The 16514-nt window shown below is 33.4% G+C and overlaps 1 protein-coding gene across 1 annotated transcript in view; it reads right to left on the bottom strand.

Moving 5' to 3' along the window:
- Positions 1-691: 691 nt before the first annotated feature.
- Positions 692-16514, bottom strand: part of LOC126973498 (uncharacterized) — a 65048-nt gene continuing 49225 nt past the window's right edge. Inside the window, exons 3-8 of the mRNA XM_050820827.1 lie at positions 14763-14916; positions 14193-14378; positions 11334-11557; positions 7531-7747; positions 6755-6958; positions 692-5880 (exon numbers count right to left, since the gene is read on the bottom strand). Coding sequence (XP_050676784.1) covers positions 5743-5880; positions 6755-6958; positions 7531-7747; positions 11334-11557; positions 14193-14378; positions 14763-14916 — 1123 coding nt within the window. The 3' untranslated portion in view covers positions 692-5742. The remainder of the gene's footprint in view (positions 5881-6754; positions 6959-7530; positions 7748-11333; positions 11558-14192; positions 14379-14762; positions 14917-16514) is intronic.

The raw sequence follows: 16514 nt of genomic DNA, 5'->3' as shown, positions 1-16514 counted from the left end.
TGTGGTTCAAACGGTATTTGTTTGAAGACAAATAATCAGTTTCATTTTCAAGGCCGATATAAACGAACATCATTTACTAATCTTAAGTAAAAAATAAAATGTTGTAACTGGATTTTTTTGTATATTTATAACGTATATCTCTAATAAAATCCTTGTCTTTAGTGATTGCAATTAATCGTTATTTATTTTTACTGACTGACAACTATAACCCCCTGAAAACGTGATCTGGAAAGGTCTCGAAACGTCGGGCTAACTAAAATAATAATAAAAATGTAAATTTTACACAAAAAATATGTAAAAACACAATTACAACTACATGCGTTTTAATCTTTTAAAAAATGTTTTATTTATCTGTTATTATATTATCAACGAATCAAATGTCCACTTATAGAAAAGGATTACGTAGCAACGTTTAACATCTTACATGAACAATCAAAAAATATAAAAACTTAACTATTTCTTAATAGTACTTGCAAGTACTATTCAATGATTTGTGCAAAACGTACTATCATTTTGTAATTATTAATAGGTAATCAATTTTAAACAAAAATATATAAAAAAATAACGGTTGGCTCAGTTGGTAAAGGCGCTCAGACGGAACCCTAGATGCGCGGGTTCGAATCCCGCATCGTCAATCAATTTTATATATATAGATATATATAGATATGTGTGTAGTGAGGGAAATACATAATTACTTTGAGAAAAAACTAAAATAATAACTTTATTTACAAGTCACATTCGTCAATCTATTTACAACTACCATATCACGGTCAGATAAATTATTATAAATAAGTATATATACTACCCACTTAGTTGTTTGATTAAACAATATTTTACTATAGTAGTCACATTGGGGATCACCAGTCACCCCATAATATTATGTACTGACAGAGTGAGAGAGATCACAATATTGGCAATGCTTCTCCCCCGTTTGAACGTTGCGCGTGTTATTGCTTTAACGGAGCTTTAGCGGAAATACTAAGGTTGCCTTTAATAGTACTGAAGTCTTATAATTATAAATTCATGGACTTTTTCTAAGCTGTTATTTTATAAAATATACATAAAACTTATTATAATACTGTCTTAGAGGCAATACTTTTAGATTTGAGCAAGTACATACACAACACAATGCTGATATCCACAAAGATAGCAAAAACTGTAAAAGAAATAAAAAATATAAAAGTCTTTTATATGTACACAAACAGCGGGCGTTCACAACATAGGAAATGACATAATGCAGTTTTCGATCAACAATAAAACACGGATAAATGGTCACAGTATCTTCATCGACCTTATACAGTTATACTTAGCATGTATGCAATAAAGTTAGGAACATACTTGTAAGCGCATTTGCAGACGATATACAAAAATTAAACAATATCGATGCATTTATTAATATTGTTTCACATGTTACATAATTTGAAAGAAACCTATCAAAAATCGTACCGTTTACTGTTCAGGAAATCACTCAGAACATAGTGGTTTCGTAATTTCAATCGAACAAAACAACAATTTTCTTACAAATCTTATCCATTTAATAATTTATTAATTAGTAGAAATGTTAAACCATTCAAATAACACAAAAGTACTTGTATTTAAGGCATTGTTTAGTTAGTGTATAATGTTAATGTTAACTGTTTTCCGTTTTCTTTATAAGGGTCACATTCCCCTTATTGATACTATTATGTAAATTGTGTATAAAAATATCAAACATAATATTTTCTTCATTCTGAAATCAATATTTGAACTTAGCATTACTGCTTCTTATCATTATATATCTATTTATACATAATATAACAACATTGTAACTAAGTAAAAACTATAAAGCACATGTACGACATTTTATATTTTTTCGAAAAAATCTCCAAAAATGTTTGGAGATTTTTGTCTGTTTGTCCATTTGTCTACAAGTCCGGACAAAACGCAAAAACTACAGAATAGATTTGATTTAAAAGAGATCTGGACAGCATAATATAATATATACGGGATAATGTAAGCTACATACTATCACGCTAGATACAGACATTACAATATTGTTGTCGCGGGCAGCAGCTAGTAATATATATTATTATTTTACAATCTCGAGTCTAATTATTGATCGAAGGCGGTTTTATATTAAAATATTCTGCATAATAATAATTTATTTATTTTTAGAAACGAATATTACATTACAGTAATCGAAGATAATATTATTATTCGGGTGAATTCTTATTCGCAATAATTTTAAATTAATTAAGTACAAAGTAGACGGTTATATATTAAAATTTATCGTATATTGTAGGAAAAAATTAAAAATAAGCGCGCATGATAAATAAGAATTGAACTTTTTAATTTTTCCATTATTTATGAAGCATAAATTAAATAAAGTAATTGTAATATTGACAAATAAATTAAATTAAGGAAAGCATGAAATTACACTCAAATACTGAGATGCGTTGTGACGATCGTTGAAACACTTTGTGGTGAAATTAGCCACTTCATTTCAGCAATAACCCATATATTATAAGGCAGGTGTGTGTGGGCATGTCGGTCGCGGGAGACCTCGTAGAACATTCGTTGACCGAATTGGGGACGGTTTGAAAAGTGGAAAGGTAGCAAGCACCCGGAACCGGCTAGCATGTATGAAAAGAGTAATGAATGTAGAGAAAGCGCGTGAGGATTGTAAGGATAGAAGCAAGTGGGGTTCTGTTGTCTCTGCCTCCACCGACGGGAACAAGGTGTTAGTGTGTGTGTGTGTATGTGTGTGTGTGCGTGTCATCCTAGAATGTGGGTAAGATAAGTTTCTATTATAAAAATCAATAAAACATTCTCAGTATTGAATGAATGTAACAACTAAAAATATAAAAACATTTACAAGTTATTTCGTACAAAACATAATTCACAAATGGTAATATTAATATTACTTTATTCAACAAGAAATACTAACGTAAAAGTAAATTCTTAATTTTTTTTACATAACAACAAAAATCTTCTCTTGTGCAAATACATTTCAAGAATGACATTTTTTTATTACATTTAAAATATGATACTTATAAGTAATGTTTAAAAGAACGCATTGTGCAATATTTAAGCAGTTTTTATAATTTTTCTGTAAAATACTGCATCTATCTGCATCGTAATATATCTGTGAGATAACTAGATAATATGTTAAATTTATATTATTTACACATAAATAAATATATAGGTAACCCATTGGCATGCCAATGATCAATTTATAAAAGTTATAGGCATCTACTGGTACTGTTATTGAATTAAACCTAACTAAGACAAACAACCAACAAACAACATAATAGGAATGATTAAGAAAAATAAATTTATGTACAAATCAATTTTACTAGCGAGACAATTAAAAACACATCAACAGGAAACTTACAACATTCAACAAAAAAGTGTAGACAACAGCAACTTAATTATAAACATAATTTTTCAACTTAATAACTCGTAAGAATCTTTTGTAAATTAATTACAAAGTATCAAAATATTTTAAGCAAAATTTTATAAATATTTAATATTTCCTTAAAACTTCTAGGCTTTTGAGTATAATAATGCAGGCGGTAGTGAAATGTGAAAATGTTTTTATTTACGTAATTATTATGTGAGTAATAATCAAGTGAGTAATAAAACCAATACTATAGTCATCCTAGGTCGATCATTGTAAGAGGCGTTTGAATAACATTTACTGCCGTATCATTGAGATCTCGATTGGGCAAAATCCGTAGCACAATCCAATGAATTAGCGTTCTAGTATCGTTATTTTTTTATGGAAAAATACGACAAAGGAGCAATAAGAAACAAATAAGTTGGTGATGAGGTGATCGACGCGTCTTTCTTGTAATACCAGTGGAATCACAAGAGCATTGCCCGTCTAAGAAAACGTCGAATAAACTTAGAGATGAATTCAAACACAGAAAAGACCAAATATACAACATGGGAGGCGAGGATAAAAATGGGGGACACAACGGTTATCCCACCGAGCCACCGATGCTATTTCGTTTCATTAATAATATTTGACGGTCAAGTTTACAACTGTGCATTGGTTTACATGTCTACTTCGTCAATACAAAAAAATGGTTTAGTTTTGTAATTCCGAATAGTCTATCGCAATCGGAAAGACCCATCCTGAAAAGTAATTTTGATATCGGTCGTCGTCTCTCTTAGATTTAACTATTACGGTAAGTGAGCCCACTATGTATTTACGTTACAGGATACGATATCTTTCATCATTGCATCTAATCCTTGGGGCAAAATTAGTTACATTTCCTTTCCAATGATCCTGTTCACCGTCACCGTGACCAAAATATTGCTGAAGGCATATATTTAATACAAGTTCCGTATGTTCACCTGTTTGTTAGAAATAGGCGCATCGGGGCTTTCCAGAGTCCAGACAATAAGAGTTGCTAGAAGATATTTTTCTGATATAATTATGGAGTTTGGATACTAAGTATATAAAACTAATGACTTAATGGCAAACGATGACAATTTAATAGGTCAATAAATTGGTCACAACATACAATTAATATTTTGGCACTTCACAATTTTGGATAACTAATTGCTAAATCTTAGATTATTGATAGGTGTTCTGTGAACACGCTCCGTCTAAATAACGCTTTCATATTATTACTGATTACAATATTGTTATGCGTAAATATAATATGTGTGTTTGCCATACTTGTTGCAGTATTTTTTTACAGATTTTCACTATGCAAACTAGCATGGCACTTTGGATTATGACTAAAACTCAATAAAACACTTGGCCTTACAGATTACTTCCAAGGAGTCTGGCCTGGTGTACGCCAGCTTTATCGAAGTACTGTTGCCACTTTATACAAGTATCTACGCTAGCGGTATCTATAAGAAGCGCGCGCGGGGAGACCTATCAATAATCTAAGTGCTACATGATGATAATGACTGATATCAGATCAAAAAGAAGTGCATAAAGAAATATTCTCAACATATTATTATAGAATACGCAGATCTGAAAAGTAACAGCGATACAATATTTCATCACTGTGCCAACCAACAAAGGTGTTGGTTCCTACTTAGATCGCATTCATTAATTAGGGCAATTTTTTTATGCAACTGCAATCAACTCAAGATTGATGCTTAGGCCAATATTATGTAGATAATTTTAGTAATCGAATTCTCACATGTATTTTTTAATCTTTTATCATATGAATCAATATTTGTAATATAACTCAATAGCTGGATACACTAATATTTAAAAATGTAACTGGAATTGAAAACACACTCCAAAGGATTTCTGATTCTAGGCAAGCCTTGGATACGACATCCGAAAAGAATAAATAAAATAACCAATACATTGTTATTCGAATTCGGATTCGGGTTCGAATCCCGGTAAGTGCAAGCATTTATATGATGAATATTGATGATTGTTTCCGAGTCATGGATGTTTATATGTATTTATGTATGTTTAAGTAAGTACATTGTATTAAATATATCGTTGTCTTGCAACCCATAACTCAGGCTATATGCTTAATTTGGGGCAAGATAATTTATGTAAAAGTGTGTCAATATATATTATTAATATTAATATATATAACATGATACCTATTTACATACACCGTAATTTGTTAAATTACTCTTCTTTTCAAAATATCTACGCATTTCTGTCTGTCTAAGAAACATCTACCATTGCTATGAATTAGTACAAAAATGTGTCGCCAAAAGCTTTATAATAATATAAAATTAAAACTATTTTGTACTATTTGTCATACAGATATACTATATGGGGCATGTTTTTGATATTGAAGTCTTTTCTGCTGTGATTCTTTGCATTAATTCTTCAGCCCACCGATGAGCTGTTCTGTCTACGACTGACGGGACAGTCAAACATTGCATACCACCATACTCGCACACCATCTGAAATAAAAGTAACTGTCTGGTTAGATTTGATTTAAATCGATGCAAGTGAAACTTTTTTAACAAAATAATATAATATGTTATTTTACAGTATAATAATCGAAGAAGAAAACCTCGTTTAGTCCCTTTTAACATGCATTTCTAAAAGGTAGATTTTCTGTTTTTATTATTTTATTTCTTAACCATTTTAACACAGACGCTATGGATAACGGTACGTATGTTGATGATAATTTATATCAACCGTAGTACATTACAACGTTAGCTTACTCATACGGGAATACGGGCCGATGGTTACAACAAATAATTACATTTCTAGCTGTATTTCTGTTCCTAGAGGTGTCCTTCAGGGATCATTACTGGGTCCTCTCATGTTCATTTTCTATGTGGGTGACATTAATTCCTGTCTTGAGTATTCCATTTTACTTTCCTTCGCTGATGACATGAAGATATATATCTTCTATAAAATCTAAGCATGACATGATTGATAAGATAGTTAGCAAAGCATCAAAGGCATTTGGATTTACGCCCTTTATTGGTAAAACGCATATTTGGTGCGGGCATTTAGGGCAGTGAACAATGTTATCAGATTATAATTACATATCTAATCTATCAATATAATTATTTGTATTTGTGAAAACCTCTAATAGGCTATTAATTATTATGTAAATATCTACTGTATCTACAAATTGTACTAGCTGTTAAAAAATAAATAACTTTTGGCAGGATTTTGAAGAGTTTAATTTTAAATAATACTATTTTGCCACTTCAAAATAGACTCTTTAATTTTCTACTTTTTTATTTATCTGTTGACGATCTCTTAACTATTTCACAATACCCTTGTTGTGTATAAGTATATCGTATTAAGCCTGCTTACTCTGTAATGATGCAGAAGAGCTCTCTCAATGGGCACACCAACACAACTCACTCCGGGAGCCATCTCCCACAGGAAGTGGTTCCCTAGCTCCACAGCGTCGCGAGGACGGAGAGCGTATTTGCTGCGGTTCTTGATCGCGTGAGGAGATGCCCAGCGCCGGGTCTTCCGAGCCGTCACCAACGGCGCTGGCGCTTCCACGTCATCCTGGAGATATTAATGTCTACAGTGAGCATACTTGATAGTCATACTTTTATTTGGAACAAGAGGACAAACGATAGTACTGGTCACCTGATGGGAATGAAGAAAGACATGAAGTATGCTAGTAAATTATACAAAGTTCCTAAAAAACCACGCTGTGGAAGAACACCACACGTGGTGAGGATGATTATTAGACTCACGAACTTTCACTTGCAAAATGCAAATTTTCCAAACTGAACGGAAAGAAACTATTGAGTGGGACTAATTTAATTTATCCGCTTAGTTTTGTCGAACTGACTGTGTATGGCCTACATGATTGAACTGTTTTAAGTACTCTACCACTTACAAAAACTAAAATATTGATAAAGGAACACAATTTATAGACCTTATTTGGTAATAACTTTCATCTATGGTTTACCAAGGAGAAAAGACACGAAAGCGTATATATTGAAAAATATCCACTAATGTAGGTATAATCGACGTAACAGTATTAAATATTTAAACACTTTTTTAATCAGGACGCTCGTTTATCCTCTTTTAAAAAAAATATATAAAATATCAACTCATATTCAACTTACCTCCCAGTGCATATAAAAAAAGGTATTCCTAAAGAGAAAAGCGGAGGGTGCTTTCGCCGAGGGATTGTAGGCGGCCCTCATAGCCGTCAGTAGTGCTATCAGAGTTCTCTCTCGTCGCGGTATAACTATCTCGTCGACGTCGATCACAAGCAGCCAGCCCGCGGACGACATAGACCGATACAGACAGTCATTGAACGCTGCGAACTGCCCCTCAGTTCTGTGGATTAACAAACAGAAACGTTATTCTAACTTACGATACTCATATCGCGCCCCCCGCCCCTCTTTCTGTGCAGCCGCGCACTATGAGCGCAAATCCGTAGTGCTGGATGGGACGTGACAGCGAACCAATAGTAGATACCAATACCTGACTAAAGCCGATTTGTACCGAAAAATTGTAACTCGTTTTTTTTTAATTTTACATATTACTGTAATCAAAATAATTACCATTATTATCTATACATAGCTAAGGTAATTTATGCCTATGCGATAGAACTGTAGTGGTCTAGATTCGAAAAACTGTGTGAAAGCATTTTGTACTGCATCCTGAGAAGAAAACCTTTTTATTACGTAGAAAATTGTCCAAATCAAGATCAGAGCAAGGTCTGGCGAATACGGAGGGTGCCGGATGGTTTCTAATTGCAATAGAGTTAAAACAGTTTCTCGTGCTGTATGAGGTCTCGCGTTATCATGGAGCAATAATTATGAAGATCAATTCATGGGTCGGGGCTGTTTCACTGCTAGTTTTGCTATCATTGTTCGGAGTTCGACATAGTAGACATCATCAATAACAATTGAAACGGACAAACAGTTACAATAAAACGGAAATTTTATACTTTATCTCGTATTATAAACCTTATACGCCGCTCTGTATAGTGAATGTAAACGAGACTACTGTTGAACTTAACTTCAGTTTGGTCTTCATGCATTTATACGAGTATACAATAATTAAACTGTACAGTCTTACGTGTCTGTAGAGTGAATATAATAAGCATTCATCGGTCTCATTCATAATCACTAATAGACGCTTGTTAAAATGGTATTCATAATTATTGCATGTAAGAGCTTAAACGTTCATTATCTCTTCGATGAAGCTGACGTGACTTATAGAACCCTTCTTTAAACATATTTTGCCCTCAATAGCAATAAACATGGCCGATATCGAACAGCTGTCTCGTATTTGACGTTCGTTTTTCAAAGTCAGTCAGTTCATAGCTGTTATAAGTTATCATCAAAAACCTCCTGTAGGTCCTAGGTTCGCTACTCAAAAAATTGATTTTTGAAGTTTGAACTTACTTAGACACCGACTTTTGACAACCGACAAGCCGGTTCTCGTTAAATCAATTAAATTATATTGTTTTGTATGAAATGGCAACATTGTAGGAAGTTTTATCGAACATTCAATAGGCTTGCTGACAACTACAACAATAGAAACAGTACTGAAAAATTCCTTTCACGTACAAATAAAACATCGAATGAGCTCCCTTTCTTCCACGGCAATTCAAATTGAAATTTTTGTTTAATTTAAGTGAGTAATGAACAAAGCAGATGATCCACTTCATGCTAATCGTATAACACCATCAAAGTGATAATATAATCTGAGTCATAGCTTTCATTACTACACTTTACTTATAAATAAATAAATGTAAATTATATTATATTATTATATATTATATTCTAGAAAAGCACGAAATATTCAAATTGTCAACATTTTCATAAAAATACGTTTCATAAAAGATAAAGTCATTATACTTTATCATTCTAGCGCCTCTCGTTTCCGTTTAGCAACCTCTTAGAGAAAGAAGCAATTTTGTACGCATACTAATTGTGTGATATCCATACAAATTAGCTTTTCAAGGGAAAAAAAATATACAGAATTAATGTAAGTACACGCCAAAGAAAGTTCTCAACTGATCTTTTGAAATATTTAATGAGGAAATGTACACCTTACTTTATGTCAGCGGTACCAATTAACAAGCAAATTATCAAAAATTTATATTCAAAGTCAACTTCAATTAAACTTAATAAAATTAGGCTTAAGCTAAGCGGTTTTGAATGTATTATCTATTCATATTATAATATATCAATTATACACGGGGCACATTAAAAGATTTGCACTTCTAGCTAATCGGAACTAATGGAATTTCGAATGTTATATTTTTTTAAAAGTTGCAACCTTGTTAGTAATAAAAAAAACAATTGGCAGGAAATCATTTTTCAATTGTTTTTATCACACATCAAAATTGTACGTACGCAACGAAAATGTAATTAAGTCGATAAGATTTTGGAGCGATGATTTTTATGATTTAAAAAGTTCTCTCTCTACGCAAGACTGTGCTGCACCGTGAGGCGATGGTTTGCTCAATTTGAGAGGGGTCAGATTTCTTTACATGACAAAGTTCGTGAAGGGCGGCCTTCAACTGCCGTCAACGAAAATAATGTGGCTACTGTTAGGCAGCTAATTGAAGAGAACCCGTGGATTATCTATGAGACAATTCGAGGTCTATTGGGGATTGGTATGAGCCAAATTTAGAAAATTTTACACGAAGAATTGAAAGTTCAGTCGCGTGCAATGGTGTTCACTAATGAAGTACGACCATGGATATTTTAATGCTGTTTATGACATTGTCACAGGAGACGAAACGTGGATATATTGTTTTGAACCCGAAAAAGAAACAGCAATCTTGTGAATGGGTGTTTGAAAATGAGAACAGGCCAACAAAAGTGAGGCAGGGTGCTTAATAATGCCTAGGAATCACTGAAAATGTTTAGAAAATTAAAAACGGCTTAATGTAGAAAATTCCCAATAATTTTAATGTTTTACGAAGTAATCTTCATTCCTCTCTACACAACGTCGCATTCCATGGAACCACTGAGAAAAGCAGTGGGCCTATTCTTCCTTAGGGGTCTCTTTTATGGAATTTTCGTACGCTTTCACCGCATCTTCAGGACTCGTAAAGTGAATACCTCGAATTTTATCTTTAGTTCTTGGAAATAAATTAAAGTCGCAGGGCGCCAGATCAGGATTGTATGGCGGATGACTCATTATCTCGCCACCTGCCATAATTAAATATTCAACAGTCCGATTTGCGGAGTGCGCTGAAGCATTGTCGTGGTGAAAGAGGATCCTGCTTCGAGGGCGCTGTTGTCGAATATTTTCCAAGACAACAGGCAAACAGCGATTGACATACCAGTCTGCAGTAACTGTCCTTCCATCTTTTAGCACAACTGTCGCGAAATGGCCTTTCCGACCAAAGAATGAGGCAATCATCTTTTTTCCTTGACTTGAATGTTACCAATGCCTAGGCTTTCCCGTATCTGCTGATAGGTCACTCTCTTATCTTCCTCTATCATGTGTCGCACAGCACTGATGTTATCTTCATTAGTCGCTGTTAAAGGACGTCCCTCACGCAGATCATCATTGAGATTGTTACGCTCACGCTTAATGTTGTTAAACCAATTGTAAATAGTGGCACGAGATGGGGCTTCATTAAGAAATGCTAATCGCAGTCTATCATAGCTTTGTTGTTGAGTAAGCCCACAACGAAAGTCATAATAAATCTTTGACCGAAAATTTTCTCACGTTAGGTTCATTTTCACGTGTAACACGAGTTTTAGATTTGCTGACAATTCACAAAAACAAGTGACAATTGAATGCAATATACTACATTAGGTTACCAAAGAGTTCTAAAAATGAAATTCAAAAAAGTTTTCATTAGCAATGTTTCTAACTGGCCAGTTCTAAACATTTTCAGTGTTACCCACGTATCCTGCAGCAAAAAAAAATATATTTTATTAGAATTCACCTGATTTCAATTTTGGATACGATGGGCAGTTTCCATGGTAACAGTGTCACCAAGCCTTGCTTCCTGTAATGTTCCAACAGACAGGCCACAGGCGCGCTCAGGGACTCATTGTACATATAGAAGTGAGTGGCGCCGAGGATGCGGTTCAGTTCAAACCATTCCATCAACCAATCAGCCCGGGAGTACGAGAAATGAAAAGGCTTCACACATACATGCAATGTTTCCTGAAACAAACAGATGAATAATAGTATTTTTTGCAACAGTTTTATAATGAGGGTCAAAAAACACGAGTGGCGTGGGTCACGATGTAAACCGTAGAAGAACATCGCAATGAATGACCCCACGAGCGTTTCTTGACCTAGTTATACAACGTGTCGCATACAATACTTTTTCTACGACTTGGTAATTTCATTTAAAATAAAACAATTAATATCACAAAATTTTCGCGTGGCCGCTTAAATTGGCCGGAAATGTATTGTTTACATACTTAAGTCTGGTGAGTGGTTTCATTTTTCCTTCAAGGAAAACTGAAAATTGCAAAATATACCTAGCAGCATCTTGGCAAATTATATTAACAATCTCTTTTCTTAAGTTGACATTAAAATGTTTTAATGATTTAAACATTATAATATTATGTATGCATAATACAATATGTACTATGTATTACCTATTTGTATGAACCTACCATACCTTGTCTGTGGCACCAAAACAACTGTGCTTTTTGGCGACATTATAGTACACTATATACTACGACATTTATTTATGGTGTGTGTGGATGATGCAGCTACTGTACTCTAACTATAACTTTTGTATTAATTTACATTTACTTTTTTGACTTACTCGTGTAATAAATTGACTATTTGACGTTTGAGTGTGTCTGTTGCATCATTTTACATTTTACATATTATATTGTAATTTGAAATAATTTGTAAATCGATGTACTTAAATGTAAATCTTGATATAAAAGAGTGGCAATGAGTCTCTTGCTACTTCTTCTCACTAGCTCAACCCTTTACGAAGCAGCGGTAGATTCAATAAGAAGAATATTTCATAAGTGTCATTTCCGAGACCAACGTGAATAAACTGATTTTGATTTGATTTGATTTACGGTAAACAATGCTTTTTTAGGCCATAGAGTATAGACTTTTTCAAAGACTCAATAAAGTATGTACTTAAATTGGTGATCGTGGCTGTATAAATAATGGATAAAAGTAGAGGGGTATAAATATGTATATTTAAACGGGCTATTCTTTTAAACAATATTATATATTTAACAACTGTACATTGTGTAACTCGCAATTGGCCGTAACGATTGAAACGATTTGGATAAAATTGACTATACGGAGCTTTTTGATGGTGCAAAACAGCTGGTGAGACATGTTCCTGTTCATGTTGTAAATCTTCACGTTCGTGTCGTGCAAATCTTTACAAATCCTCAAGATGGGGATTTGTCAAAAACTATTCTGTCTTAATATTTTTTACGTCCATAAACACACAATAATTTGTCAGTATACATTCTACAGTACCTGGTAACAATGTTCTCCATCATAAATTAAGGAGCCCGTGTCCGCAATATTATTGATAATGTTATGTATGTATATAAGCACATTAGCCAATTAGCTACAAACTGTGATAATCACAATGTTAACACCAAAAAACAAACATTCACTTGTTATACCTACAACTCGATTAAGTCGAGTCAGTGTGTGTTCTGTTGGGCGATGTATATGTTTATATTATGTCCTTACATATGAAATTGGCCACGTCCGAGTTAGCTACAGGCTGCGGTGTTAGTGATAAAACTGATTTAATTCACTTGAAGCAAATTGGGGAGATTAAAAAGCTTGAAAGGTGGGTATCTCACGAATTGACTGAAGCAAACCGGCAAACGCGCGTCGACTGCTGCGTTACATTACTGAACCGGCACAATAATGAAGGTATTTTAAACCAAATCATTACCTGTGATGAAAAATGGATTCTTTACGATAATGTAAAGGTTAGATCCTGGCCAGCCAGCCAAATCCTGCCCCAAGCAAAAATTAACCCCAAAAAAGTTACTTGTAAGCGTTTGGTGGACTAGTGCCGGTATTGTTCATTGCAGTTTTCTCAAATCTGGCCAGACTATTACGGCTGATGTCTATTGTCAGCAATTGCAAACCGTGATGGAAAAGCTAGCGGCTAAACAACCTAGGCTGGTCAATCGCTCCACGCCACTGCTACTTCACGACAACGCTAGACCACACACTGCACAACAGACGGCTACCAAATTAGAAGAGCTTCAATTGGAATGTCTAAGATATCCTTCGTACTCTCCAGACCTTGCTCCAACAGATTACCATTTTTTTCGAAATTTGGACAACTTCTTGCAAGGGAAAAAATTTAACTCTGATGGGGTAGTCCAGATCGCCTTCACAGATTTTATTGATTCCCGTCCGACTGGTTTTTTTAGTAAAGGGATCAATGAGATGGCAAAAGTGCATAGAAAACAATGGTTCATACTTTGCTTAATTAAATATATTATATTTAAAAATATTCGACTTTTTGTTCCTCCCATACAAAACGCCAATTTCATATGTAAGGACCTCTAATATTATGTATAAAATACTTTTTTCATTGGTTTTTTGTCTTTGACGTTCAATAAGTTATTTCAAATCCTATTTTGAATAAAAATATTGGAATTATGATAGTATCCGATCCAGTTTATTATTTAACTGACTTTAAATAAACTGCTTATTTTTTATGTTTATTTAGCACTCCTTTATTTATAGAATAACTTGGACGATGTGTAGGTCGGATCGATCCCAAATTTCGGATATAAATTTAATTGATGGATTTAAATAATTTTGAGTATACACTTACATCTATACCGCTTCCAGGCTCGGTGTCGAGTACAGTCAGCAGGTTAGTCGGCGGCCGGTTGGGCGTAGCGGCGGCTACGACGGCTACGGAGGCTCCTACGGTCTCCTGCGGCTTGACACCCGAGCCTCTCAACAAACACAATACGTATGTCGCACTGTATTTCATATTCCAGTTTTCGCGTATTGGCTGAAAACAACAAGAGCTATTTGATTGTTTTTTTTTCTTTTTATAGTTACGATACGACTTGAGTTTTTCTATTAGTTGCTTCAGTCACAATTATTGTCCCTCAATATTTTTCACGCTTTCTCGGTAACCCGAAATTAAGAATTTTGCATGCAATTGGGTGTTATACTCAAAACAAAATATTGATTATTTAATTAATTCAATTTTGCATCTAGATTTAATAACAATATTCAATCAAATAAAAAAACAGTTGAAAACATTTTAATATTTGTGATTCGTCGTATACAAAAGAAATAAATTTCCACAAATAATGTGAAAAACACTTAAATAACATATTAAACTACTCAATATTTTATGACTATATCGATACCGACACCCGGCACTCACCTTAACCCTAGCTTTAACAGTGACAGTCCGGTTGTCAGTCAACCAAATGCGACACACGACGGGCTCGGTGCCATGTGTCCTGGTTGCCGCGATGACCCTCACAGCTGCTACGGTCCTCCTCTCCATGTACGCCGAGTACACGTAGAATTTAAACCTAGAACAACATTACTTATGTTATATACAGTGGTATTTTTCATAAAGAGCACATATCATTGAATTGAAACTTCTTTATCGACGTATGAGAGTAATGTCAATATAATTCACATGTGCTCATTTTACCTTCAATTTCCTATACTCGAATATTTTTATTATAACATATTTTCTGTTCAGCAAACAAAAGCTATGGAGACCTGTTTAATGCCATGCCTCACTTACGCTTGTCAGACATGGCCTCTAACCTATAGAAACTTAGAAAAAATTAAAGTTTGTCAGAGAGGAATTGAGAGAAGTTATATGGGGCTAAGAATAAGAGACAAAATTAAAAATGTCACAATAAGAAATAAAACAAAAACCAAAAATGAAGCCTTATCTGTTCTGCGTTTAAAATGGAAATGGGCTGGACATATACAAAGAACAAAAGACGAAAGATGGTCCAAAGTAGTAACGAATTGGTACCCTATAAATAGGAAACTAAATCGAGGCAGGCCTAATAAGAGATGGAGCGATGACATAGTAGAAACAGCAGGAAAGATGTGGACAAGAATTGCAAGAGACAGGAACAAGTGGAAATCAATGGAGGAGGCTTTTACTGCTAAAGGCGGTCCTTATGTCGAAATTAATAACTAATTATAATAACAAAATTTATATTTTTATTTAAAATAGTGAATACTAACACATACTAACAAATACAATTTATAAATAAATATCTTAATGTATAGATGTAAGGAAATAAAGCTATAAATAAATAAATTAATAAATTTTCTGTTCAGCTAGTCCGCGGTCCAAGTCTATAAAATGCTTTAAATACACACAATATGGCCCATAATACTCAGTTACATGAGTATCATGAGCTGCCTGCCATCCATTCGAAAAGAAACAGTATTTTCATGAAGTGCTCATATCAATATCAGTAAAATTATGCATCTTTTTAGCAGTAAGAATAATAATATAAAAGCTTAAAAATGGTAGATTTATACACATTTACATTTTTTATCGGTGACTATGGACATTGTAAATAAGTCTATTATGTACAATTACCCCAAAATAAATAAGGATTTACGGCAAAACATTGCTTTACGTAGGTAGTGGTAGGTATAATTCATTCGACTTTTATAAAAAAAAAAAATGACCAAGTAAAATTAGAGTTCACGCCCCGGTCTACGATTGTGATTATGTGTTATTGAAAATAATATTAAAAATAATTGTAACCGTAATATGTTATATATTTATATTGGTAGAATTTATTTATTTATTTAATTAATAATTGATTATTCTAAACTTTAACAATAAAATTTACAATCTAATACAAAAAGCTGTAATATTTATTACAAAAAAATAATGCTGTAAAGATATTATATGAATGTTTAACATTAGTAATAAGCGTTTAAAACGAAAGTAATTAAAGTATACATAAGTAGTCCTCTAAAATTAATTAAGATAATTTATATTATTTTAGTTGTCACTAGCATTAAACTTATTAAAACAATTTTAACAGTTCGACGAGAAAATAAATAACATTTGTGTATCATACATAATACTGGTAAGTATTTGAGCGGTCACTTATAAAGTTGAAGGTAACCATAATAACATTTG

The sequence above is a fragment of the Leptidea sinapis genome, chromosome 29 (genome assembly GCF_905404315.1).
Source record: "Leptidea sinapis chromosome 29, ilLepSina1.1, whole genome shotgun sequence".
NCBI lineage: Eukaryota > Metazoa > Arthropoda > Insecta > Lepidoptera > Pieridae > Leptidea > Leptidea sinapis.
This window is presented reverse-complemented; position numbering and strand designations above follow the sequence as displayed.